Here is a 25,290-nt window from a genome sequence, read left to right on the forward strand (position 1 = left end):
GGACTCTATTGATTGTATTCAAGTTTCCTGTAATAGTCCGGTACTGCTCAGATGCAACTCCTCACTGCACTAATACTAGTACATAGTGGTAGTCAACAGGTCTCCTCACTCTTCTTGGAAGTTAAAGGTTCATACCTATATTCATGACATCTATCATTCTAGCTGGTTCAAGTAGATTAACTTTCACGTTTATAGGACTCAACCTTGGTTTAAAGTGGATCAGTACTGCTGATAGGACCAATAAGAGGCCTTAATTTAATAATCATCCAATCATATCATACCAAAAACAAGCTGTAAAAGGGGCCCGGGGAAGGATGAAACTGTCTAATGCGGATCAAATCTAGCGGTTTGTGATAAGTCAACCAGGGAAGAAACCTTGCAGCCATGTGTTTTCGCTTAACTGTCGTTCGTCCCTCGTTATCAAAGAATGATCTATCATAGTTGCTCAGAATAGACTCCTCTTACCCACAATCTTTATCTTCATTTTATCAGCATTGTCAAGCTCTGAACATAGTAGAGGAAGTTGAAGTTGAAGTCCGAGTCCCCAGTATATGCAGGTATATTCATATCATGATCTTGTGACCAATGTCCCGATATTGAAAACTTGAACTGCATCTGGCCCGGTGAGACACTTCAGTCCCATAACCGCGACTACCAATTAGGCCCAGATGCCTGGTATACAGAATCCGAAGTCTGCATGCAAGTGGACATGCTCACCGGCTACGGTGACAAAATTAAGATCACGATGATGCCCAGGTGCATGATCCTGCTAAGACACGGCGGACGAAACATCGTGACATCTATCAAGTCTCGGTATTGACAGCACTGAATTGAAATATGTTGCGAAAACACGTGTCTACACCCGTGGACATGTTCATCATTTCAAATTTCAAGGTTTCGAACCATACACGATAGATATACTCCGTGTCAGAGTCAAAAAACCTCACGGGTGGGGCTGGGCCATCTATAAGAAACCTTGGAAGTAACTACCGGGGAACTTGTTCCCTCTGTATGGGGAAGATGCGGCACATGCAATCATTACAAAAGAAAGTGACAGCTCGGATTTCTTTCGAATTGCTACTGCATCAATTAGCGCTACTTCAATCTTTGAGTGACGTGGACAAGGTATGGACCAGCATCTCCAGATATCCTTGTCATATTTCAGAGTATCAGCTCAAGGCAACATTCAAGTTAAAGCTCCACACCTAAATTACTCTCAAATTGCTCAATTTCCAGAAGCATTCGGATGATTGAAATTTGATGAATCAACACGAAAGTGTGCGGTAAACAGCGGCTCACATATGTATGCATCCTGCACCTACTACTTTAGAGCACTTTTCAGCCCCGGAGATAAGGAGAGGGTACTCAAGCCTCAGCTCTGGAGGCAAATTTGTCTCATTTTACTAACAGGTAGTTGCTACGGGAGACTGGCCCAGTAGATATAATTGTTTTTCGTTAAATCGTGCGAACAGTTGTTGCGGCCTGGGGAAATTCAAAGATTGAGAGGATCAGAGACATCTGCAGCAGTCATGTACGGCAGCCTATAGTCGCCACCCAATATACAGGACACTGGCATATCCTGGCTTTCAACTGATCCACGCTGAATCAAGCTCTTGACAACCTCCCGATGGTTGATTTCAAACATGTCTACGATTGTTACTGAGGAGCTTGAAATGCTACAGAATTTCATCAAGTAAAAAGAATAAGTGCATGGGATCAACGAGATTGATTCATTTTATTTTTGATATGTTCAGGCACAAGTCTTGGGAACAGGTCTCAGCTTGTCCGAGTCATTACACAGGCCAAAGGGCTATTGCAGAGAAAGAGATGCAGGAATTTGGCAGCGTCGAAGTCATTAGGCGTGGCTCATGGGTCCTTGTCCCGATTATTAAGCTTTAGCATCAGCATTTGCATGCTTGTGAGTCCACTCGCGCGCAATCTCCTCATATCGCTTCTTGTCGTTCTTGTATTGCTCAGCAATCCGACCCTCGACCGCATCATCGGGCATGGGCTCGGCGAGCAGTTGACGAGCAAACTGCAGCACAGCACTGATCTTTGAGCTGGGCTTCCATTCATCCGCTCTCAGCATACCAAGACACATGCTCCCCTTTTCATCATTTGTCACGTTGGGGTGGTAGATCTTTGTTGCGAACGAGACCGTAGGAGGCTTGAAGGGGTACCCGGTTGGCAGGGAAAGTTTGACTAGGAATCGACCTTTCTGTGTGAACAAATAGATCAGTAATAAGTCTTTTTTAAATAGGAATATAATTCGGGGTTTGTTTCCTCCCCCTTGTAGCCGTTGTCCGGGCTTGACTGCCCCCTGCCTGACTGGGTTGGCAGGGGAACATCCCGGGCCATCGGAGAATAAGTATAGTAGAACGCCTTACCTCATAAGGGGAACCTTCAGGACCTTCCATGTACACCTTCCACTCATAAAGGTTGGACTCATCGGCCAGCTCAACAGTGATACCTTCCGGGGGCGACTCTGTGAGCTCAGCCAGCTCCTGTGATAAGAGAAATGAGAATCAGTAACCGCACCCGAAAGCGCACCACAAGATACAAAGAAGATTGTGATCAGAAGATGATTAGCTTACCTTTGAAATGCGCTTCAGACTACCCATATTGTCACTTCTGATCACCTTGTAGCGGGGCGCGTGATGACTGCGGGGTGCGCGTTGATGGCAGAGACGTGCCTTTTGTCTGAAAGGCGAAGTCTAGAAGATCAGCTTTAGTGATCTAATCATGGATTTAATGAAAGGCCGTCAAAATACTTGCACCGTGTGAGTCACGAATGAAGTGTGGTAGCTCCGAGGTCGTAAAGCTCAAAGCTCCGAGGAGTGGGAAGTGGGGGTGCGCGAAGACGTCAATATCGGCCCGCAGGGTCAGAATAGCTCCAGCTCCAGAGCCCCAAAACAAAACATCTTTCCTACAAACTATGTACTTTACTAGATAATTATAGATACAGGACACAGCTTTTTTTCTTCTTAATTTGTACTTTAGATATTTATGAAATCTTCGTATTTGGGAGCAGTTACTTAAATCCGCTTTTTAATACACTCTATAGATTATTCCCGCTGCAACATAACCATCAGTCCCATCAGACCTAACAGAACGGTCTTTAGCCAGGGGTGCTCAGATAGCATGATGGTCACATAGCCGACCATGGGGATATATCCCCGAACAGATCCAACAATATCGGCCTCTCGGTCAAGGTGATCCTGGCCTTTCGCATAAACTGGGAGATCGATCATTAGTCTCAGAGCAATAAAAATAAACTAGACAGGGTTGCACAAACGTTCAGTGTCATCGGCAAGATTGTTATCACCCTAAATAACAAATAGCGATTGTCAGTTACTATAAAAAAAACCATCACAATTCAAACTCTATTGTCATACCTTGGTTAGCAGCATGTGGGTACTGGGCGTCATATCACTATATTAAACAACAGTTAGTTAGACAATCGCAAAATGAGGGTTTCTCCAGAGGTCTCAGAGCACGAAAGTCCACATACACTGTGATTTCTTTGACTTTATTCTTGGCGTCAACTTCGGGAAATGTCCGGACAACACGGTGCACGATGCTAGGAACTGTCAGTGGGAGGAAGACTCGGGCGACGCGGGCTTCCTTACGGGATATCCTTTCCTCGCACATTATACCTATTCCCAGTCAGTATTAACCTCACATGAAAATGTAATCCTTATGATTGCGGATACTCACACTACCACCTCGCCAACCTCTGCTCTAGGACTGCGATTCCAAAGCTAAGGCCCACCATATCAGTCTAGAGTTCCAAGTGTGAATTGGTGAAGAACGTGGATCAACTCACGAAAAGTAAGTCTCCGCGTTGGAAAGCAGGTTCCATCGAGCCGGAAAGAACAACAACGATTGGGCTGCTGCTTGCCGAAAAGATAGAAAGACCCTTCCAGAGCATGAAAGCTGTTGATAGAACGCTACGCATTGTCAGCGGGACACTAGGCCAAGGAATCGCAAAGTGGCGGATATTTACAGTGCAAAGTTCAGCACCTGTCCTATTGTCTGTCGGACATTTGTGGCACCGGAGGATAGTGAGGATAGCATGGCAGGCGACTCTCGTGGAAGGTAAGATTAAGAAGGGAGCTTCGCAGAGGTCGTCACGATACGGTGGGATAAAGAATGAGGACTTCAGGTAGTTGTTAAGAACTATAAAGATAGATTGTATTAGCGGTAGGTCAGGGATCTCATAAGATCAGGGTAGAAGCTCACTGGTCCCAGCAGTGCCGAGTTCAAATGTTGTTGTTGCGGAGCTGATTATCTTGAATGCGGAGAGGTGGCCTCCGTCTCGCCGCGTCTCGCCGCCTTCACAATTGCCCTCTTACTATACCCGCAGTCATCCCTAACTTAACTATCACTTTGGGCTGAATAGAGCTTTAGAACTTGGGAACAAAAAATCTCCATTAATAAAAAGTTCTTGGTTTTTGCAACAGTTGGAGAGATAATGCATCAACTTCTAGCTAATCAAGTATCATAGTCAGCCATACATCAATTGTCCCAATTAGACAATGTTTAAGAGTCCTCCTTTTTGGGTTGAATAGCCAGCCTTACCCACTGACAGGTGAATCATAGTTGATCAAGACCCGGGGCTTTGTACACATGCATTAAGACCTGCACTTAAGCTGTACGATACCGATCAATTGGACTTGCGCTCTTATGCTTACCATGCTACCTGGGCACATCAATGCACTTCACATCAATGTTTCCAATATTTGAATTTCCCCTCCGAGGTACTACGATATACCACATATGCACATATATCTCTTGTAGATTAATTCTTCACTTCATATGAGACACTCAATGATGCGATAAGTTAGGCCACGTCATGCACTGTCCATTTTGCGGCATAAAGCAAAAGAATCTTATCCCGGAATCTTATGGAATCTTATTTTGGATTTTGACATCATTTGTCATATTTTCAAGAACTCATTGATGAATATTATATGCTGGATCATCAATATTAACTTGGATCAGTTCAGAAAGGTCCCCCCCTCGTAACCCAAGGAATGCAGATAGCCGTCGTGTTCATCCCTTGGAGTATGGGGTCACACTTAACCTTGGAAGTTGAACCAGATATAAACCGATTTAATTGATTGATCACTTTAATCCATACATAGTAATCCAGGTATCAGTCCATTATATTGACCTCTTATCTCATATAATATATGTGTGAGGTCTTATTCCTCGGGATTATAGTTGCAGATCAAATATTCTCAGCCCAAGAAAAGAGCGGAGCCTTTACATACCATAGAGGCAGCCTCTCATTCTTCGGAGTAATAAAAAGAAGCTAATCAAATCCCCCCTGTGTGCTACGCGCCAATAATGTACATGTGACACATGTGTACATGGAATCAAATATCAAGTGCATGGAAATAAGAAATTTTCCGAGCTGTATCCCATCCCGACTTCGGAACTGTACTGTGCTCTATATAAGATTGATTCTAACTTGAAGGTTTCTATGGATCTTCAGAAGAGAAGACAGTCAACAAATGATTCAGTATGAAGTCTAGTTTGCTTCATATGACAGACTTCGAGTCGGATGAGTCCAAGATCTCATTAGAGAAGGAGCTTCGAGAGCGACATCTCGAACTCACTCCGGATGGAAGCGCTCTACGATGGAGACGTGACAATCCTAAATATCCGAGGAATTGGACGGGGCTTCGGAAATTTTACGATACAGGGGTTATCTGTTTGTTGGATCTCTTTATGTGTGTGTTCCGTCTTGATGACCAAGGTTTATGGTTTTCCGAGTTGCTAACATCATATTCTCAGAACTGCAAGCAGTACAGCAGGTGTAAGTCGTCGGCCTGGTCATCACAAGGACATAGCTGAAGTACAGATATAGGCGGCCGCAGCAGCAGAAGCAAAACACGAATATCATCTAGATCCAACCTTGGCAACTTTTTGCTTTGTCTCTTTGTATGAGTATCAGTACGGATCTTGAGCTTTGATATCCTAACAATTATTTAGATTCCTCCTTGGTCAGTGTCTAGGTAACATTGTTTTACCTCCATGGTCTGAGTGCTTTGGGCGGAAGAGGATGTACCTTCTCAGCAGTGGTCTGAGCAGTATCTGCTGTGCAGTCATCGGACTTGTTCATTCTCTACCCACAGCTATTATTATGCGCATTATTGCTGGCACTCTTGCGGCGGTTCCTGGAACCATTCTGGGAGGAAGTATTGAAGATTTGTTCAATAGTCAGGCCCGAATCTGGGTCGTGTTTTTCTGGACTGCCGCTTCCAATATTGGCTTGATACTTGGGCCTATCATGAGCAGTTATATCATTGAGGCTCTAGATTGGTATGGTCTACTACTTTCTCATTGTTGAAGACAAGACTGATGCTAAGCTTCAACATCTTCTAGGCGATGGGTATTTTTTACCTACGCAATGATTCTCGCGGCTCTCACAATCCTATTAATGTTCATCAAAGAATCCCGATCGTCTTGCGTCTTGACATGTGAGGTTAATAAGCTGCGGCACATACTTCCCACAATTCCATCGGCCCTGAATCACGATCACTCTCCGGATATGCAAACGTTCGCGAAGGAAGCCCTCTTCAGACCAGTTCAATTATTTTTCCAAGAGCCAATCATTTTTACAATTTCTATGATGATCTCTGTTGCAATGTCTATTATTTACATTTTCACCGAAGCTCTGCAACCCATCTATCAATCTATGGGCTTCTCCGCATCACAAGCCTCATTGATCTTTATGGCGATTGGTCTAGGGACTTGTTTTAGCACTCTGACCCGTATCCTCGATTGCTATATCTTCAACCGTCGACGCGATCAAGGTCTTCCGATCAAGCCAGAGCACAAGCTAGCAGGTCTGGCAATCGGTGTGCCCTTCCTGGCAGTTGGGCTATGGTGGTTCGGATGGACCATCCCGCCTAAGGTACCGGCACTAGGTGGACACTGGGTAGTGCCCACCGTCGCACTAGTTCTTGTTGGCTATGCATTGACAGAGTTAGACTCGGTTTTATATGGGTATATATCGGACAGTTATTTGAGTTACTCAGCGAGTGCGACCGCGGCTGTTGCATTCATGAGAGGTATGCTATCTGCAACATTTCCACTTTTCACAAATCAGATGTTCGATGGGTTAGGTGCCAATATCGCCGTTTCAATACTGGCCGCTGTTGCAACGGTATTCTGCGTTGTTCCACCCTTGTTCATTTGCTATGGTGAGAGAATTCGAAAGAAGAGTCGTTTTGCAAGGTACAGTTGGGAAATTCAAGAGGAGATGGGAAAAGAGGATGAAATTTAGCTTCTTTGTGCTTCAGTACATAGCGAGATCTTGGGGCACATGGGAAAACCGTGTGGCAATTGAGCCCTGAGGCATTCAAATTGACACAGTTCTTCATCTGGCCCCGGGGATGCCGATGCTAGACCGGTTGAAGCCCATTATACCCTCAAGTCATGACGTTCAAATGTTTGTACCTATGCCAATGGTCATTTAATAGTGTACTTATACAGTCTACCAGTTGAAATCATAAATTTTTGGACAATCAAATATAACTAAACTACCAGTTGACTGTTCGCAACTTTCCGCTATCTGGGGACATGCTTTCTATTCTCTTTCAAAATCTCACAATTCAAATTGACAGGTAGACGAATCAATAGCAAGAAATATCTTAACATTCGAACAACATGCTAGCGTCTATGACATGATAGAAGCCCCATATCTAAACCATCTGAGGGGTTGCATCTGATTTGTTCTGTGATTGATCTGCCTCCCAATACACATGTTGCTTGCCATGTCGTGTAATCAATCCATATACATCGAACGGATCGATGAACTTCTGGATCCAGTGGCGAGGATCATCATACCCTGGACCTTCGATTTCCGTCACACCATCCTGGGCGAGGTAAATTTTGTTTGAGCGTGGCAGCTTGTGCATAGGATGGAAGATGTTTAGCATGGTGGTATTACTGTACATAAATACCACCTCAAAGAACCAGAAGAACCACTCCTGTTTCAGAACAGGGCTAATGTGCTGGATATCGGAATAGGTGTTCAAGCTGGCCGCGGTGAAGTACTCGACTGTGCGGTAAATTGTTCGAACAGTAATCAGCGCGCAACTAATGTATAGCACAATGAGACAACGCTTAATCTTATTATTGAGCACACTTCCTTTTATGCAATTGAAGTGGAATCGTGTGGCAAGTGCGACAAATGCAGCCATCAATATGAGCTGGAGGATCAAAGCTGCCTTGAGCAGTGCCTTTCCGACATTTTGTTGTTGCTGTGTAGAGTTGGCGCTGGCAAGCTGAACGGCACCATTGGCAGTTATAACTTCAATGATAACTCCAAGGGCAATGAACGTCGAGTACACGCGACCGGGATGAATGGGTGAGTGGTATGGAATGTAATAGAGGATTCGACCTAGGATGAAATAATTGGCTCCTTCGTGAACGGGCCTAGGAGGGGGAAAGTCATTGGGTCAAGCCCTGGAGATTGAGGAGTTAAGTAAGGTCTTGGAGGCAAAAGGGGACTAACGGTCCAGCAAGTAGCAGAACGCTACTTGCGATGTAAATATTCACATTATCCCATTCACCAAAGGCAGCGACAGTGCGAGTGATGAATCCTCCCGTGAAAAGTAGAGCGGACCATGGCAAGAGGCCAGTGACTTTCCAGGACTTGTGCTTTCTGTAAGGGATAGAGCACGTTAGACTGACTCGGTATATACGGCAATATTCTTTGAGTGAATAGGTTCATACATAGTTTGGTATAGATGAACAGCTCCTGAAATTGCGAAAAGAATCGCAAAGGCAATGGGGGCACCTTTATTTGGTGCATAGAACCAGAGGCTTCCCTCTTCTACTAGTCATTAGAATTCCGGCTTCCAAGCCCTGAAGGTTGTAGCGTTATGCATGATAGTTTGCAAAAATGGAACTCACGGTATGATCTTGGGTCGAGCATTATTGAAGTAAAGGCTTCAGACTCGGAGCGAGATTGGTTTGATATCAGGCTGTGTATGCATTAGAATGCATCCATCCATGAATATTTGTATGAAATGCGAATGAACATTTGAAAGCTTGCCTGGGCACTGAGGAGATGCTTCAAAATGTTTCGTCCGAGTCTGTATTCAAACTTTGAGTAGCGGATGGTAGTAGTAGTACCTAGGTAGGTAGGCAGTGCTGCCAGTGGTAGGGATTCAAATGTTGAATCTGTTGATGCTTTTCAAGCACTCAAGGTTTCAGCTTTAGCGGAAGGCCTGCGTATATATGTCCAAGTTGAATTGGAAACACTCAAGTGCTTCTGAGTTCGATACATTTAGTCTCAAGCGAAAACGAGTTACCCAGTTGGGATATATTGAACCACAAATCATATCCAGTATGCTGTCATATGGAGAATCTTTCCAGGGCTGACGGCAGCAAATCAGTAGCCATGGTTCAGAGTCTCCGAACACGAGATCCGCATAGAAGGCGTAGATGATGGCCCCAATACGAGACAGCGGGCCCATGCGTCATTTCAAGGGTCTTGTGGTCCCATTGAAAAATCCCCGCTCAAAAGCTCCAAGTTCTTCCAAGGTTGTGATCACGTACTCCACGCTGGTGATTTGGATGTAATGACTTGGAGTACACGACCTTGCTCAAAATGGTAATCTCGTACTCGGGAAGCGGAGCCTTGTGGAGCCTTGCGGAGCCTCAGCGTATGTATGATGCAAAAAGATAATTTTAAGCTAGAAGAAAGCCAACCAAATGGGCAAAAAGAGACATCAAATGGGTCAATTGATTTTTCAAATGTGATATCAATCCATCATGTAAGTTGATAATAATGATACATGCAAGGACTTTGAAAAATATATATACAACTTGCCCTCAAGTCTAGTGTAGACTTTATAAATTCTTAAAACTTCCAAGTTGAAACCACCTGGGCAAACAACCAAACCAACATTTGAATTTGTGCGGCCACCAAAAATTCATCATAGGTGGATCACTGACAGAAGTTAGCAAGACTATCCATGACTCCAGATGTCAGCAGCACCGTGACACGCTATATCCATCATTCCCGAGGTCACTCCATCGTAAATCATGTAATACATGGTCTACTTACCATAATAAATGTCAAATTATTTGATGCATCAGGACTCAGGAGAATTTACTTTAGTCTCTTGGGTGGGCTTCTCACCATTCTCCTTCTCAGCCTTCTTCTTCTCAACCTCCTCTTGCTCAGCCTTGGCCTTATCAGCCTTTAGGTTGCTGGCAGTAGTCTCCTTATGGAATCCTCTGAAATGGGCCGGCAGGGTTGGATCCCATGCCCCTCTCTGCCTATAAAATTCATTGTTAGCTAACAAAGCTCCCCGCACCGAGGTAGATAGGCTCAGGATATACCTGTAGTACTCATTTCGAGCAATAGACATAGTGAACATTATGGTCAGGAAGGTCACACCCAGACCAAGCAACTCATACCGGCCGGCACTGTTGAGAGACTTCATGATGGGTGTTGGGGATTTCAAAAGTTCCTCCAGGCCTTTGATTGTATCGGTGGGGGATTCTTTTGTCTCAAGTTGGTTGATGAGAGGCATTGTGGGATGTAGGGGATGGATACAGGGGATTGATACTAATTTTGTTCAAGTTAGTAGACCTCAAGGCTCTTTTCCTACTTGGGTAGCAGTGGTTTTTCGATTTGCTCGCCATCTGGAAGAATACCCAGAGGGGCAGGCCGTCGATTTTCTAGTGGGAGGGGGAACGAACTGTGTGCGGCGGTCGCATGAGGAAGGAAGGAAGTCCACCAAGGTGTGTGTTATCTACAGCCCTGCAGGCAGGCAGACCCCCTGGATTTTTTTTCTTTTGTTTATTCCATCTAAACATGAGTATATCTCTCTTAATTCAGCTACCTCTCACTTTAGGATATCTCTTACTTCAGTTATCTCTCACTTTAGATATCTGTCTATATCTAACTGTATAGCAGCTAGCCTTCCCTTCTAGGTAATCATGTAGGTAACTGAGTATGAAACCCTGTAGGTACTTATATTCAAAGAGGGGCATGTCACCACCTGTACAGTCACCTATACATACTACTGACTAAGCACTAAAGTATGTGAGCCTGGCTGTAGTGTCACAGACTCACAGTGTCCACATATGTACTTGACCGAGATTTCTGGTCAAGCACTGACTCAAATGTTAAGTGCTGAGTAGATACCTTTTCCCAATTTCATTGCTACAGTGCTGTGCGAAGCGCGGCATCAGTACTTATAAATATACTCCTTGGGGTCCCTAAACTCAGGGAAGTAGACACGAGTAATTGATGGTGTTGTTGGGAATCGGGATATGAGATGGCTAGAGGAAATATTTCAAAATTTATAGTCAAGTACTACCTAGTGAAGAGGGGAACCGTTAGGCAGTGTATTCTAGATACACGGGTCGATCCAGCTAGCATGAATGGATAACACCAACCAACATGTACGTTGTGTAGGAGTGTGTATTCTAGACTATAACGACGGGCATTCTTGTACGTACAAAGACGGGACTGAAAACATGACAAAACAGAGATGTAACCAAACGGTAATTCTTAGCACGGTACGTGTAGTAGGGGACAGGGTACCCCACTACACTAGGTACTGGCTGTGTTTGATTCTAATGATAAGCCTTGAATGAGTTACTAGTTTCCTTCTCTAGGTAGATTATCGATAATTCTATAAAATTCTATAAAATATTGAAAAGCTCAAAATGAGATGTGAATATCACATGACAATTTAGACGGTTGCCGTGACAACGCACATCACCTCCACATCGGGAAAGCGCGGGTGGAGATCTGTGGACATCGAATGTGATCTCGATTTCTTTGCACATCTCCACAACTCAACGTTCTGGTACCTTGCAGAACACCGTCAATATGGCATCTAAACAGCCCCAACCGTCATTATTTCAAGTCTATCTCCGCCTTCGCCCCCCATTCGCCGAGAAACACAATGAATCCGACCGTTTCCTCGCTGTCGAGCCTCCTGAGGCACAGGACGACGCCGAGATTATCGCGCCTGTCTCGACTCATGTCACTCTACAGCCTCCCAATGATTCGCGGAAGCGTGCGATCGAGAGATTTGGTTTTACAAAAGTTTTCGAGGAAAGCGCATCTCAGTTGGACTTATTCCACGACACGGGTATGGAATCCCTAATTCGAGGCGTTCTCAAGGAAGGTCGCGATGGATTGGTGGCCACACTGGGAGTGACAGGTAGCGGAAAGGTTTGAGCATCCCCCCCCCCATTTGGGTCGATCAATTTGAGACTTATAGTTGCAGAGTCATACCATTTTGGGATCCAAGTCACAACGAGGAATGACCCAAATGGCATTAGATGTCATTTTCCGATCACTGCGACCAACTCTGAAAACGGAGGATGGCAGCATTAGTCCCATGATGCTCGCCTCGCTCGCCGGGTCTGATACATCCGAAGCGCAAATATTTTCCGCCCAAACGTTTCTGGAGGCCGTATATGGCGAACCCAATGGGAACGGCGGCCGCAATTCAAGAGCGCAAACCCCTATGAGCCCCTCTCGCGCACAAACCCCACTGACGGTACGGAGCCCCATAATCCTCAATGTCCCAGGATCGCCAGTAAAGCGTCCAACTACCCCTGGATCTGGTCTTCCAAGACCTTGTATCAACCCTGGAAGCCCACCAAAGGCGGACTCAATTCCAACGTCGACTCAAAATCGCACGGATTGGCCCAGCGGACTCACTTCAGTGACCGATCATCCGGAGAGGAATCCAGGCCCCTTCAATCCCCTTCCTTACACACGTCCCAATCCCCATGAAGTTCGTTTAGCTAAATCTCGACTTATTGTCTTTAAGGAGCCGACCCCTGCATTGATCTTCCCTCGCCGTCAACCGCGTGACCGTCCCACCGCACTGCCTCGAGTTCCCGACGTGAGCCACTTAGCTATTGACCTCAATTCCGATGCCGATTATGTGGTGCTTGTTTCTATGTACGAGGTCTATAATGACCGAATCTTCGACCTTCTATCGCCCGCCATAAACCCAGGCAACACGATGTCTCGAGGAAATAACCAGAAAGATCGTCGACGCCCATTATTGTTCAAATCTACTGAGGGCTCGCCTGACCGGAAGGTAGTTGCGGGGCTCCGTAAGATTGCCTGTGGCACTTATGAAGAAGCTCTGTCTATTCTCGATGTTGGGTTGACAGAGCGCAAAGTTACAGGCACAGGAGCGAACAGCGTTAGCTCACGAAGCCATGGCTTCTTCTCTCTCGAAGTGAAGAAGCTCACACATAACAAACGATATGGAGAAACCACTTGGGTGGGAAACGCACTCACAGTTGTGGATTTAGCTGGTGAGTTTTTCGAGAAAGAATGTAAGATTATTGGCTAATAAATGCAGGATCGGAACGAGCAAGAACCGCGAAGACAGCTGGTGCCACTCTCGTAGAGGCTGGAAAGATCAATGAAAGTTTGATGTACCTGGGTCAGTGTCTGCAAATGCAGAGTAACTTACAAGACGGCATCAAGGTAGGGCTTCTCCAATCAATATTTAAATATGTGCGCAACTCACATTATATAGACTGCGCTTGTTCCTTACCGCCAGTGCAAGCTCACTGAACTACTATTTTCCAACTCCTTCCCATCATCCAACCAAATGTCGCGAGGTCATTATCCACAGAAGGCTGTCATGGTTGTCACTGCCGATCCTCTCGGTGACTTCAATGCAACCTCCCAGATCTTGCGGTACTCTGCATTAGCGCGTGAAGTCACAGTACCGCGCATGCCTTCGCTTACGGAGTCTATTCATTCTTTCACGTCTGGTCGAGACCGAACAACTAGTGGGCGTACTTCACCCAATGACGCATCTGCAGAAGAGCTGGAACAGGCGACCACAGAGATTGCACGGCTCACGAGTGATTGCCATGGCCTTGCTATCCGTTTGGCCGAAGAAGAAATTATGCGCTCCGAAATGGAAATCAGACTGAGAGCTGCCGAGGAGCGATGTGTTGATATCGAACAAGAGGTTCGTGAGGAATGCTGGGCTGAGATGGATGAGATGATGGAGGCAGAACGTAGACGCTGGCAAAGTGCATGGGATGACCAGGTCAGTTTCTACCAACATCGAGGAGATGCTCAAGCATCAATGCTAATGATATGCAGACTGGTCGCAATGATGAGCACGTTGATCGAAAAATTGAGTTGGTCTCTCGTGGGTTCAACAGTAAGTTGATATTGTTCACTTCAAATCAAATCATCATGTTCGGGACTGATCATCCATGCTAGTTTACGAAGACCCGGAACCATCCTTAAATGAAAGAGCTGAAGAGCTTGAGAATGAAAACGAGCAGCTTCGCCGCCGTATCGCCGCTCTTGAGCGTGAAATGCATTCGCATTCTCCCACCCGGAAGCCTAGGGCCAAAAATGCTGCACCCAGCCAGTCATCCAACCTCCTCGGCCGAGAAAGCGACATCGAGAATGCTCTGCAGCGCATGAATCAACTTAACCTCACAGACACCATGTTCTCTCCTGCGCCTCCTCCATCCTCGCCAGGCAAAAAGATGAGAAAACTGGGCACCAGAAAGATGGACTTGGGTCCTGAAATGGATATTTGAAGAATGCGAGCTCGCTTCGCCTGTCATGACCGTTATGAATTGTTTTTTATGGACTGCTGGATTTGTTTGATACACCCCATGGGCAAGGAGACTTGGCTTCGGCGTTTTGAATTCCTAAATTTGGCGGAACAGGGCATAATATCTTCTGGGTTTCTACTTGTTTATTTTAATTTGAAGTTTGAACATAATAATTTTAGTTATTTTCTGACTCGGACTTTTAATCCTGAATCTTATGCTGCACTATTTCTTAAAAGTAGTAATGTTTATGCCGTTAGAACAGAGACAACCGCTGCTTCATGATACCAGTTCAAAGTTTCTAGGGACAGTCCGAGTCTAGCTACAGTGCGATACTGGGACAAGATTTTATCATTTTTCGAGTCAACGTGGATTGGAAATGCTAGTATTACGCAATCTCAAAAGCAATTGCTGGTATCAATGTAAATGTAGCCATAAAATCTCCATAACGCCGGTCTGTGCTCATTTGCAGGACATAACTCCAAGCCCCCAAAAAGTTTCCCTCGCAAGAAAAATAAAGCAGAATAAGAAAGATCAAGTAGGCTAAGCTGGTATGGTGTCCATGGCGTCCAGTCTTTCAGTGTCCTCACCGGGGGTAGCCCTGTCAGGGTCATCCTCTTCATCGACCTTAGCCTCATGTTCATCATCTTGGTCATCCAGCCTGCTATCCTCAATGACTGTTTCATCGCCCTCGTCGTCCTGCATCTCTTCGTCGTCATTTCCAGCATCGTCGATATCTAGAGTATCCTCGATACCGGTCTCAACTTCAGTGGCATCGGCATCTCCTTCACCCTCCTCCTCGTCCTCGCCTTCGCCCTCATTTTCATTGATTTCTTCATCCTCGTCCCCCTCCACTTCTTCATTCTCCTCATTTTCCTCATTCTCTTCATCTCCACTTCCACCATCATCTTCGGTATCACCCACTTCCTCACGCAGTTTAGAGAAAAGCTTTGGCTTGCGTTCGGAGGAGGTGATATCGAGTCTCGATTCATCAATATCGGTCATCTCGGTTTCATCACCACTATCACGATGAGCATTGAGGTCTGCACCATGAGCTCCACTGTCAAGTCCTGCCGCAGCCTCGTGCTTTCCAGCAATAGAAGTAGGGCCTGAAGAAGCTGCCGCATTGGAGCCCCGTCGGGTTGGCGTTGCTTGTTCACCATCCCCGGTAGACGTCAGCTTGCTCGTCGCAGTTCGGGGTGCCAATTTCAGATTCACAATAGTATCGGCTCGCTTTTGAATGTCCCGGCGAGCGATACCCTTGGTACGACCGCGGGGAGCAGGGGTGTCTGATGCTGGGAGCGAGGCAGCGGGTGTCGAGGCCTCGGTGTTTGTGTCGCCTGTCATGAGAAGGTGATCAACCTTCATCTTTTCTTTGTTCTCCTCAGTCACTTGCTCCACAAGCAGAGGCATGTTAACCTCATAAACCCGAGAGTAGAGATCTGCGATGAGATCTTCAAACATGGTAACCTTCATCAAGTTGTTGTTGAGTTTCTTCAACTCCAGAGCGTCCCGGATCAGCTCCAGAATAGCCTGGCTTTCTGGTACTAAAGCATTCAAGCTTTCCAGTCGGGCTGTCTTCGAAGAGAATTCTTCCCAGCCAATTGGTTTGAACACAGTTTCTTCGTGGCCTTCGTTGATTTGAGCAGCTCTCCGAATCATCTTGGCGAAGGTCAAGCAAACATCTTCCCAAAGCTTTGAATGGTTGATGAAATCGCCTTGCTTCTTTCTGACGCGGCGGAGCAATTGGTCCAAGCTAGCACGATCATCCAGCTGGTCAAGCAAATTGACAAAGAAATAGACGTAGCGCGTCGTGTACACAAAATGTCTACCGGGCCTTTCGAATTCAGGCCGCCATACTTGAATCGTGAGTGTTTTTGTGAAGATCTGGGACATTTCATGTTTTGCAGCTGCAGCTGTCGTCGCGTTCTTGTCATCATCATAGATAATATGTGCAGCCTTGGCGCTCATCCGATGATGCCAGTTCGACTTATCGGCGCTCTTGAATTTCTTGATGACTTCAAGGATGTAAGGCTTCCAAGCGTCCATATTTTCGGGCGTATCCACCTTGCGGGCCCAAGGAGTGATGGTGAGGATTTTACTTCCCTCCGAAGGCTAATTATTTTAGTGAAAAGAACACATAGAAAGGAGAGGATGATACTTACTGTCAAATGTTCTCCAAGAACTAATCTGTGAACGATCGACAAGAGCTTGAAGTGAGGCTCGAAAATGGGATCAGCCCGCGAATCCCTGCGTTGCGGAAGGGCTGAAATGGCGTTACGGAATGCATCTAGCACATCTTGGACTTCAACAGGTTTCGAGGTTGTACGCAATGAGTCATCGCAGTTAAACATCTTCCACAAGCTCTTCCCGAGGAAGTAGTGGGTTCTAGTTCACAATTAGCACGGGTAACACACTAATTCATAGAAATTGAGTACTGACATCCAATGCTTTGGCTTCTCATTGGTTGCTTTCCTGAGAAGATTGCTGGCAAAATTCCAAACAGAGTAGCGTGACATTTCTTTGAAAGGCTGTGCCTTATACATCTGTTGACTTTCCTGGCTGCTGAAATGTCGAGAGAAATCTTCCAACGAGAAGGCAGCCATTGAGAGTGGATCCCGAGAAGAAGCATAGAGGCGAATTCCAAAGTCCGTATAGAGATCAGACAGTAAACTTCGTGTCTCTACTGTAGGCTCAGCAGTGTTGGCAGCCACCGAAACGGCCATTGCATAACAATGGATTGCATATCTCTGTGTCGCAGCCAGTTCCTGTTCCGTACGGCTGTTGTTAATCTTGTCTGCACCCCATGTAATCTCTTCCTCCAGTTTTGTGTCATAGGCCTGTGCTAGCCGGTACCAAGTCTCCCATCTACCAGTTCCATTATCCAAATCTTGTCGAAAGAAGGTTATGGCATCTTCTAGCTCTGAGATCGATCCAGGACTTAGGCGTTTTTGAGCTCGGAACTTCGTCAGAGTAGCATGACCAAGGAGGAAATACCACCCCTTGGCGGCAATCTTGGCGTTCTCTCCAGGTACTGGATGCATAGAAAGTTCTGTTACTCCCTGTATGGCTCGAAGAAGGTGGGAGGGGTTGATCGGGGCCTTGATGTATGCGCTGAAAACGCGCCTGTTGAGGCTTAGTTGCGGTGATTGCGAAGAAGCTTTCACTGAGCCAAGTGGCGCAGGAGGTTTCACTGGACCGATTGCAAGCTGCATTTTTTCAATGGTCATCTTAAGCTCTGATTTGGACAGGTCTTTCATGTTCATTTTGTTTGCTTGTCTCATAACAAAGTCGATCATCATGGTAGCTGTATGACGATCCAGTTTCTCAGGAGAACATCCATGATCAGTAGTGCCGTCAACAGAGGAAGTGGAGAACTTGATACCATAAAGATCGAAGAGCACTTGGCAGATATCGAATTCGTAATCACCCTTAGTCTCAAGATCAAGTAACTCGGACTTCAGGAGCTTCAAGAATCGTTTTTGTGAATAGCGGCACATGGACCGAACCCCCAGCGCATGATGCACAGAGCGAAGAATATGGATATGATCTTCCGATGGCTTATTGGAGATGTTTGAGGTATTCGAAGCGGCTTTGTTCTGGGATACTGCTTCGTTGAAAAGGGTATAGAGCAAAATCCAGCACCGTACATACATTTCTCGCATTCTGTCTTTGAAGTTCTCAAGAGTTTTTGCCAGGCCTCCACGAAGATCACGTCCAGAAATTTGACCGACCCGGACCGCATCCTCGTAAAGGACGAAACTGTGCAGAATCCGAGTTAACCTAGCGACGGCAGATATGGACGATTGCAAATGATCCATATCTAAGCATTCGTAAGATTTATCATTGTCAGGTTGTTGCAGCACCAGGGGGATAAGTTTGCCCATAATTCCATCCAGAGTTTTAAGACAACCCAGCAAAGAAACTTCACGAATACCACTCGCCTCCTGCAGGTGCTTCACGTCTTCAAGCTCACGCATGACCGTCTCGATACTTCGCAAATGACATGAAACCACCTTCGGGGGGGTAATCGATGCTCTGATACGCATCTTGAAGTTTTCGCCAGAGGAAGAGTCGTAATGTGGCATCTCCTCGGTCAAGGAAAGATGCCATCTCGCTCGAATTTGATGGAGTCACTACTACATCATTCTCGGAATCTCCCACATACTGCGCTGATGAAGGCTCAAGGATTGGCTCAATAGCTTCTATCATTGAGATTGGATCTTCGTCGTCTGCCTTGAATACCTGGGCGAAGAAATCCATGCATTTGAGTTTGAGCGCTTCTTGATCAATGGTGGCAATAGAGAGTTCGGCCATGATAGAATTATTGATGAGTCTGATTATAGGGTCGTTGATAGATTGAAACGTTTGCTTCAAATCCTGAAGACACAACAGGATGTGATCACGATCAGCTTCTCCGGCAAGATTGAGATGAAATGTCGATGTCCACAAATGACGAAATGCGATATTCTGTCGGCACTTCTCGGACGGACAGTACGCTATGCAGAGTTCCAAAGAGGTCCGGGCTAGCATAGCCCATCGCGTCAATCGGTCACGCTGCGAAAGTGTGTTTTGTTGGCCTGCCTCATTGCTAAGACTCTCAACAGAGGAAAATATATCCAACTGTATCTCGTAGATGGCTTGAATCATTTCCACATCCGCAAAGTCCTTGGTATCATATTTGAATTCATTTTCAGAGTCTGATCCAAGGACTCGACGCTCCAGACCTGTCACATTTTCACATAATCTGGCAAGCACGTATGCATCCTCACGGAGTAAAAGATCTACAGCGACCTTCTTGACTTCCTGGGGCCACAAAAAACTTGTATACGCAGATTTCATTGCCATGAATTCCGAGACGTGTTCACCAAACTGTGGCATGAGCAGACGTCTGAGCCATTCGAACGACACATCATGGGGATGCATGTAATTGGCGTTGTTGATAGTTTCCGCAAAGCTGTAAATCTCCTCTCCGGATGGCAGCTGCTCGTGAACGGGTTGTCTTCGGGCTGTCTTCCTGGAATGTTCAAGAAACACGGCTAATCCAGACTTGTTCGATCCTGATAAGCCCTTCAACGAAGGATCATCTTTTTGTTGCATCAATCGAGATTTTTCATCATTCCAATGTTTGATAATGCCACGCATATCCTGGAACAATCTAGTCTTGGGGTCCTGCGGTACCTCGTCAAGTTCGTTTAAAGTAGCCACTTTTTCCCTGAGATCTTCGATGGTTCCAAGAACAGGAACGCCAGCTTTGCTGAACGAGGATCCGAGAGTATTGAACATCCATTGATCTGCATTGACGAAAATTTCAAGACGATCCTCGTAGTATTTCTCTTGATCAAAGGCAACTTCTTCAGGCTGCACAAGCGCATCGGCATTGGATTCACGGGCCCGTGTTCTTCGGCTCTTCATGCGTCCTCCTTCTGGAGGATCATCATTTGCCGCTGATGCAGATGATCTCTTGCGTGCGCCGATTGGTGATTTGGGCTCTGAATGTTCTTTTTCTGGCTCTTCTTCACCAAGTTGTTGCTCAGCTGGAACAGAATGACCTTCCAATGACTCCATGAGTTGTTTTTCTGCGTTTTGGTCAAAAGAAGACTGTTCCTCTGTAGGTTCTGTTATTTCTGTGGTTTCTGCCGGCTCTTGGGGCGCGTCTTCAGGTAGTTCTTTGGGCTCATCGACTTGATTGGCCTCTTTGAGCGACTCGGCCTCATCCAACATATCGATATCGCCATTCTCTGTCTTGCTTTCCTCAGTTTTGTTCTTGGGGTCATCTTCAATGCCCTCCATTTTGACAGATACAGTATCTAGTAGCTCAGATTCCCTGGTTGGAAGAGTTACATAGAACGATCGACTTGGGGCATCACCCATAGGAGCTGCTTCCTCATCATCCAGCGCTTGGAGAATGGCTTTTCCTATTAAATCCCAGGTAGCGTCAGAGGGCGCGATCTCCCGGCGGCGAGAGGTGGACAAAGCAAGAGGACCTTTAGAGGAACTCAATGAGCCAATCTCAGTCGGAAGATCTGGGAGATATGGGTACGGATCTTCATGCTGCTTGAGATATTTGGCAAGAGCTTTTTTTGTCTTCTTGACGGGCACTTGTGACGCAGACAGACCGTCAAATAGCGAAGTCAGGGTGGCTCGCAAACGGTCCTCCGAAAAGATCTCTTCCAATCCAAGCAGTTCCGGTCGTATCTCAAGGCGATTGTCATCGTCGGCAAGTACACTCTCGAGACAGAATCGATTCAACCGATAACTTTTCAGAGCACTGCTAAGCCTCGCGCTTTGTCTCCATAGATTGAGATCCGTGTCATCTCGTTCCAAAGCATCTGCAAACGATCCCAAAGCTTGTCTAGAAGCCTGAAATGTTTTCTGTACTGTCTCGGGGTCTTGCGCAGCGGTTCGGATCGTTTCGTGTACTGAATCGAGGAGGTATTTTCCGTAGTTCTTGTAGGATAGGTAGAGAGTCTGAAAAAGGCTGGAGGTGGAGTCGTTGACGTTGAATTCCGTACTTGTATCGGCAGATTCTTCATCAGCAACGTTCGCTACTTGCGCATCTGATTCCGCAGCTCGTTTGAAGTCCGAAATCGATTCGGGGTATTTGAAGATCTCCGAGCTAAGAAGAGATTCGTAGGCTTCTGCTGCTTGGGTATAGAACTCAGGACCTTGCGAATGAAGCTTAAGGGCGGTTTGGTAGAGCTTCAGCGCTTCTTCGATTTGAAGCTCCTTGGTATCGTCAACCTCATCCTCAATGATATCGTCTGGCTCCACATTCAATGAGACCCAGCTTGCCATGGTTGTAGCTTTCCACGCAGGGTGATCAGGGAGAGAATGAAGAAAGGTCAAGTAGCAAGGATAGCATTGCCGTACTTTATCCACATCTCTCGAGGTAAGTTATCAAAGTAGGAGGAAATGAAACTGATAAGAATCGCCGACGCCAAACACGAGTTCCACGCGTGATTCCATATCAGGCAATAGCGCTCTCTCCGCCTTTAGTGCCTTATGGCCTGAATCTCTTTCGGACTGTTTGTGTAGTCAATCACCCCTCTCCATCCTCGAATACATTATTCATTTGGCCTCTACTTTTTTTAAAAAAAAAACGTCGCTCAATTCTCCTAGCTCTCTTTACGAAACTCATAGTTGAGACTGCTGCGTCTTTTTGGCCGGCGCGATGGTTGCGCCCGCTGTCCCTGAGTATGCTCCTGTTCCCCCGGTTTACGTGTTCCGAGTTTCCGGGGATCGCATCGCATGCGCATAGCCATTGTCTCTGAACGGCAAGGGATGGGATGCTGCGCAAGTTTTTGAATGTGTGGCTAATACGAAAGAACTTGCAATAGGATTCACGAGGAGGAGGAGATCTATATTGCCGTTGATGCGCGTACCGAGTCATTGCAGAACTTGCGGGAGCTGGGGCCTCCAGACTTGGTATATTTGGTGAAGCAGCCAAAGGCCAACTCCACTCGCCAGGTTAGTATAAAGATTTCATATATGCTGCACAATTGGAACCAGAACCTAGCTGATAATCCACTTATTTGCTTTCTAGACTGGTGTATATCACCACGTTACTGGTATCGATGCCTCTTCGTCAGCCAGTCTTGCCGCCTATGTCAACACCCTCACGTTCTCTCCCCTCGATAAGACGCACAAGGTGGTTTCAGGAATCTACTGGTGAGAAACAATAATCTCTAGTGTTTCCGATCGTGACCCTGACAGCTCACATAGTTGCTACAATGCGTTCTCTCACCTGGACATGCGAGTCGAAGTTAAGATTCCTGGAAGCTTAGAGGCTTACTGTATCGATGAGCGCGGAGACAAGCGCGTTGCTACGGAAGCTTTATGGCTGGAGACTTTCCTCTGCGCTGTTCTTAGAGCTTATCTGTACGCTGATGATGGATGTGGAGACCAAATCAAGAAGATTGTCGGTGTTCGACGCTTCAACCCAATTACCAACACAGAAATGGAGCATAAGTTCTTGGATGCTGCTGAGAGATTGTTTTTCTTGGGTATGCTTATAATTCACACTATCAGAAACTGTGCTAGTTACTAACAATGCGACAGGACGCCAACTCAGCTCCGATCCCGAAACCCAAGTTCCAAACACTGTGAGCAATCATCTCACTTCCGGAATCCTCAAGTACATTCACACAACCGGCCGCTACACATCTGGTATCAATCTTTTCGAGAAGCTGCGCACACGAGATGTGGAGGTTTCATCCCTGTTGGCCCGAGTACAATTGATGGCCGATGAGGAAGTTCAGGCTGTACGGTTGATGTACGACGCTTTGCAGGATGTCCCAATGGACTATGCTCTGCTTGATTGCCAGGCTTCATTCTGTCAGACTAAGGGCGAAGGAGAAATGGCCTTGGAGTGTGCTAAGCGGGCAGTGACTGCTGCGCCGAGCGAGTTCACCACCTGGGCCCGTCTTGCTGAAGTATATGTCGGACTGGAACGATGGGACTTAGCCCTTCTCACTCTCAACTCTTGCCCCATGTTTACATACCAAGATAAGGATACCCCACGCATGCCACAGCCATCCCGCATTATGCTTCCAATCCTCTCGGAGAGCATACTCGACGAAATCGATGAAGGCCAGCCCAAGCAGGGCGACCCCCATGACTTCATACATCCATCTCTACGAAAATTGCACGCTGCCGGTTATCAGGGAACATTCTTGAAAGCCTACAACCTTTTAACAAAGATTGCTGCTGCAATTGGATGGGATCAACTGTTGAGGGTACGAAGTGAGGTTTTCGTCATGGAGGAGGAGTACCGCGTCGAGCGTCATCATGTGCCGAAACCTGCACAGTCACTTGAGGCAGAGTTGAACGGTCACGGTTCCAGTAGCACCGGAGAGGACGAGGAAGAGGACTCAGGCTCTGTCACTGGTCCTGGTCCAGAAAATTCCGCAAATTCAGCTGCTGTCAATGGCGACTCCAACGCTGCAGATGCCGAGAGCTCTATTGAGCGACCCGAACAAACAGTTGCGTCGGAGGTGGTTAAGTCCGGCAATGAAGATGTATGCTTCCCCATCCACATAAGAAAAATGACCATGCGTGTGCTAATTCTTTTTTCACTGTACAGTCTGACCCATCACACACCGCATACACCCAATTCCGCAACAAGCGCCTTTGTGAGCGATGGCTAGACAACCTTTTCATGGTCCTGTACGAGGACCTTCGCATCTATACTATCTGGCGCACAGAGATGGCTCAGTTCCGTCAACAGGCAATGGAGTACAAAAAGTCCCCCACTGAGTGGGAGATTCTTGGTGAGCTGGCGGAAAGACTTCACCACTTCGACGAGGGCATCGAAGCGTACCAGAACTGTCTGGCAACTCGATTCTCACCCAAGGCCATGCGTGGTCTGCTGAAGCTGTACGAGAAGCGGAATGACACTCGGGGGATGTTGGGTGCACTGATCCGTCTCATCGCATGGCAATACCGCTGGTACTCCGAGGTAAGAATCCTATCCCCAAAATCCACCAACCTTGTTTTCACATGCTAACCTGAATAGTTCTCTCCGGAGCTGTTGTTCTTAGTGCGTAAGCTGATTGAGGACGAGGGCGCCGTCAAGGTTCGCAGCATCGTGCAAGCCACCAACTTGCCCCAGCCCGTCCTGGATCTTACACACCAGTACTGTCAGCTGTGTGCCACATTCCGCAGCAGCGGTAGTGATACTTAAAGGTTTTGTTAGCAAATATTGTTTATCCGATTAGGCTGGGCCGAGGCTTTTCTGAAGCCATATTTCTGTGGGGGGGGGGTAAGATAAAGGGACGCTTGCAGCGGTAATGATTATCATTCATGAGGCCTGTTTCTTGATGCCTAGGTAATTTATCTCATTTTCCTTCCCATTTTTTTTCCTGTCAATTAAACTGCCGCGGTGTATCTTAGATGGTAAATAGGGTATTATTTTCTCACAATTTGTTCATTTTATTGCAAATAGCTCAGGTGACAACCTGAGTTCACCATTGAGATTACATGACAAGGATGGTGTCACAGGCGCTGAGCACGTCAACTGCCACAAAAAGAAATAGTTCCTCGAGGTGCATGAACTCGGAGGTAACGTCTGAATCCTCAGGTCACAACGTCCGTACAGGAGGCCCCCAAGGTCAGTTAGAAGGAGCACTTGAGGGGAATCATGCTATGAATCCCTCGAAGGATACAACTTACTAGTCTGAATTAAGAAGGATCTCATCAAGCTCACCCGGGCTGATTCCAACGTAATCTCAATGAGGCTATACGAATTCTGCAGACGAAAGAAACTACCCAATTAAGTATGTGATTAAATAGGCTAGATCAAATGTGACAATCCACTATGCAGCTCTAATTTACGTAAAAGGAAAGTTACATGGCGATAGAATCAATAGAACCATACCAAAGACGGCCTGAGGATAGTGTAGAATGACAAGAAATGGGACAAGTGGGGTTTAGTGAGGGGGCTGGCTTATGGGGTTCTTCTGGGGGCGATATCCGGCGAATGTGTATAGAAAGAGAAACATGACCAAAGTTGGCATTGGGGGCCATGATGTCAGTGTAAGTTTTAACCTCTTTAGCTCATCTCATATGAGATTCAGCATATCAGTGATTGTAAGTGTCAACATCTGATGAGCTTATGGCTTACTTGGCCTTTCAGGATCCTCTTTGCTTCAGTAATATGGCCCCCATTTCTTACTGCACATATGCTAG

General features: G+C 46.4%; 8 protein-coding genes across 8 annotated transcripts; 3 read left to right on the forward strand and 5 right to left on the reverse strand.

The window, feature by feature from the left end:
• Window positions 1–1,888: 1,888 nt before the first annotated feature.
• Window positions 1,889–2,621, reverse strand: N7483_001149 (putative ubiquitin conjugating enzyme (UbcB); the record flags this gene model as incomplete). The annotated part of the gene is made up of 3 exons (XM_057084587.1): window positions 1,889–2,218; window positions 2,388–2,504; window positions 2,595–2,621. The coding sequence occupies 3 exons, from the start codon at window positions 2,619–2,621 to the stop codon at window positions 1,889–1,891; spliced, it is 474 nt and encodes a 157-aa protein (XP_056950736.1).
• A 444-nt stretch (window positions 2,622–3,065) lies between these two features.
• sec11 (signal peptidase complex catalytic subunit SEC11) lies at window positions 3,066–4,077 on the reverse strand (the record flags this gene model as incomplete). The annotated part of the gene is made up of 8 exons (XM_057084588.1): window positions 3,066–3,235; window positions 3,296–3,326; window positions 3,396–3,432; window positions 3,512–3,580; window positions 3,630–3,656; window positions 3,718–3,761; window positions 3,827–3,950; window positions 4,007–4,077. 8 exons carry the CDS (start codon window positions 4,075–4,077, stop codon window positions 3,066–3,068), a joined length of 573 nt encoding a protein of 190 aa, XP_056950737.1.
• A 1,473-nt stretch (window positions 4,078–5,550) lies between these two features.
• Window positions 5,551–7,297, forward strand: N7483_001151 (uncharacterized protein; the record flags this gene model as incomplete). The annotated part of the gene is made up of 5 exons (XM_057084589.1): window positions 5,551–5,738; window positions 5,803–5,824; window positions 5,876–5,949; window positions 6,001–6,330; window positions 6,394–7,297. The coding sequence occupies 5 exons, from the start codon at window positions 5,551–5,553 to the stop codon at window positions 7,295–7,297; spliced, it is 1,518 nt and encodes a 505-aa protein (XP_056950738.1).
• A 418-nt stretch (window positions 7,298–7,715) lies between these two features.
• On the reverse strand, window positions 7,716–8,953 carry N7483_001152 (putative RTA1 domain protein; the record flags this gene model as incomplete). The annotated part of the gene is made up of 4 exons (XM_057084590.1): window positions 7,716–8,451; window positions 8,531–8,680; window positions 8,752–8,851; window positions 8,932–8,953. The coding sequence occupies 4 exons, from the start codon at window positions 8,951–8,953 to the stop codon at window positions 7,716–7,718; spliced, it is 1,008 nt and encodes a 335-aa protein (XP_056950739.1).
• A 1,165-nt stretch (window positions 8,954–10,118) lies between these two features.
• On the reverse strand, window positions 10,119–10,562 carry N7483_001153 (uncharacterized protein; the record flags this gene model as incomplete). Its single annotated transcript, XM_057084591.1, has 1 exon — window positions 10,119–10,562. The coding sequence occupies one exon, from the start codon at window positions 10,560–10,562 to the stop codon at window positions 10,119–10,121; it is 444 nt and encodes a 147-aa protein (XP_056950740.1).
• A 1,310-nt stretch (window positions 10,563–11,872) lies between these two features.
• On the forward strand, window positions 11,873–14,586 carry N7483_001154 (uncharacterized protein; the record flags this gene model as incomplete). The annotated part of the gene is made up of 6 exons (XM_057084592.1): window positions 11,873–12,220; window positions 12,270–13,326; window positions 13,374–13,501; window positions 13,554–14,078; window positions 14,135–14,195; window positions 14,258–14,586. The coding sequence occupies 6 exons, from the start codon at window positions 11,873–11,875 to the stop codon at window positions 14,584–14,586; spliced, it is 2,448 nt and encodes an 815-aa protein (XP_056950741.1).
• Window positions 14,587–15,144: 558 nt separating this feature from the next.
• Window positions 15,145–21,399, reverse strand: hir3 (putative transcriptional corepressor of histone genes (Hir3); the record flags this gene model as incomplete). Its single annotated transcript, XM_057084593.1, has 4 exons — window positions 15,145–16,716; window positions 16,767–16,989; window positions 17,044–18,714; window positions 18,770–21,399. 4 exons carry the CDS (start codon window positions 21,397–21,399, stop codon window positions 15,145–15,147), a joined length of 6,096 nt encoding a protein of 2,031 aa, XP_056950742.1.
• Window positions 21,400–21,775: 376 nt separating this feature from the next.
• On the forward strand, window positions 21,776–24,286 carry N7483_001156 (ChAPs family protein; the record flags this gene model as incomplete). The annotated part of the gene is made up of 7 exons (XM_057084594.1): window positions 21,776–21,798; window positions 21,942–22,071; window positions 22,148–22,272; window positions 22,327–22,607; window positions 22,663–23,621; window positions 23,687–24,061; window positions 24,119–24,286. The coding sequence occupies 7 exons, from the start codon at window positions 21,776–21,778 to the stop codon at window positions 24,284–24,286; spliced, it is 2,061 nt and encodes a 686-aa protein (XP_056950743.1).
• Between the last annotated feature and the right edge of the window lie 1,004 nt (window positions 24,287–25,290).

The sequence above is a fragment of the Penicillium malachiteum genome (assembly GCF_028827825.1).
Source record: "Penicillium malachiteum strain IBT 17515 chromosome Unknown utg000001l:1.0-8184562.0:1.0-8186909.0, whole genome shotgun sequence".
Lineage (NCBI taxonomy): Eukaryota > Fungi > Ascomycota > Eurotiomycetes > Eurotiales > Aspergillaceae > Penicillium > Penicillium malachiteum.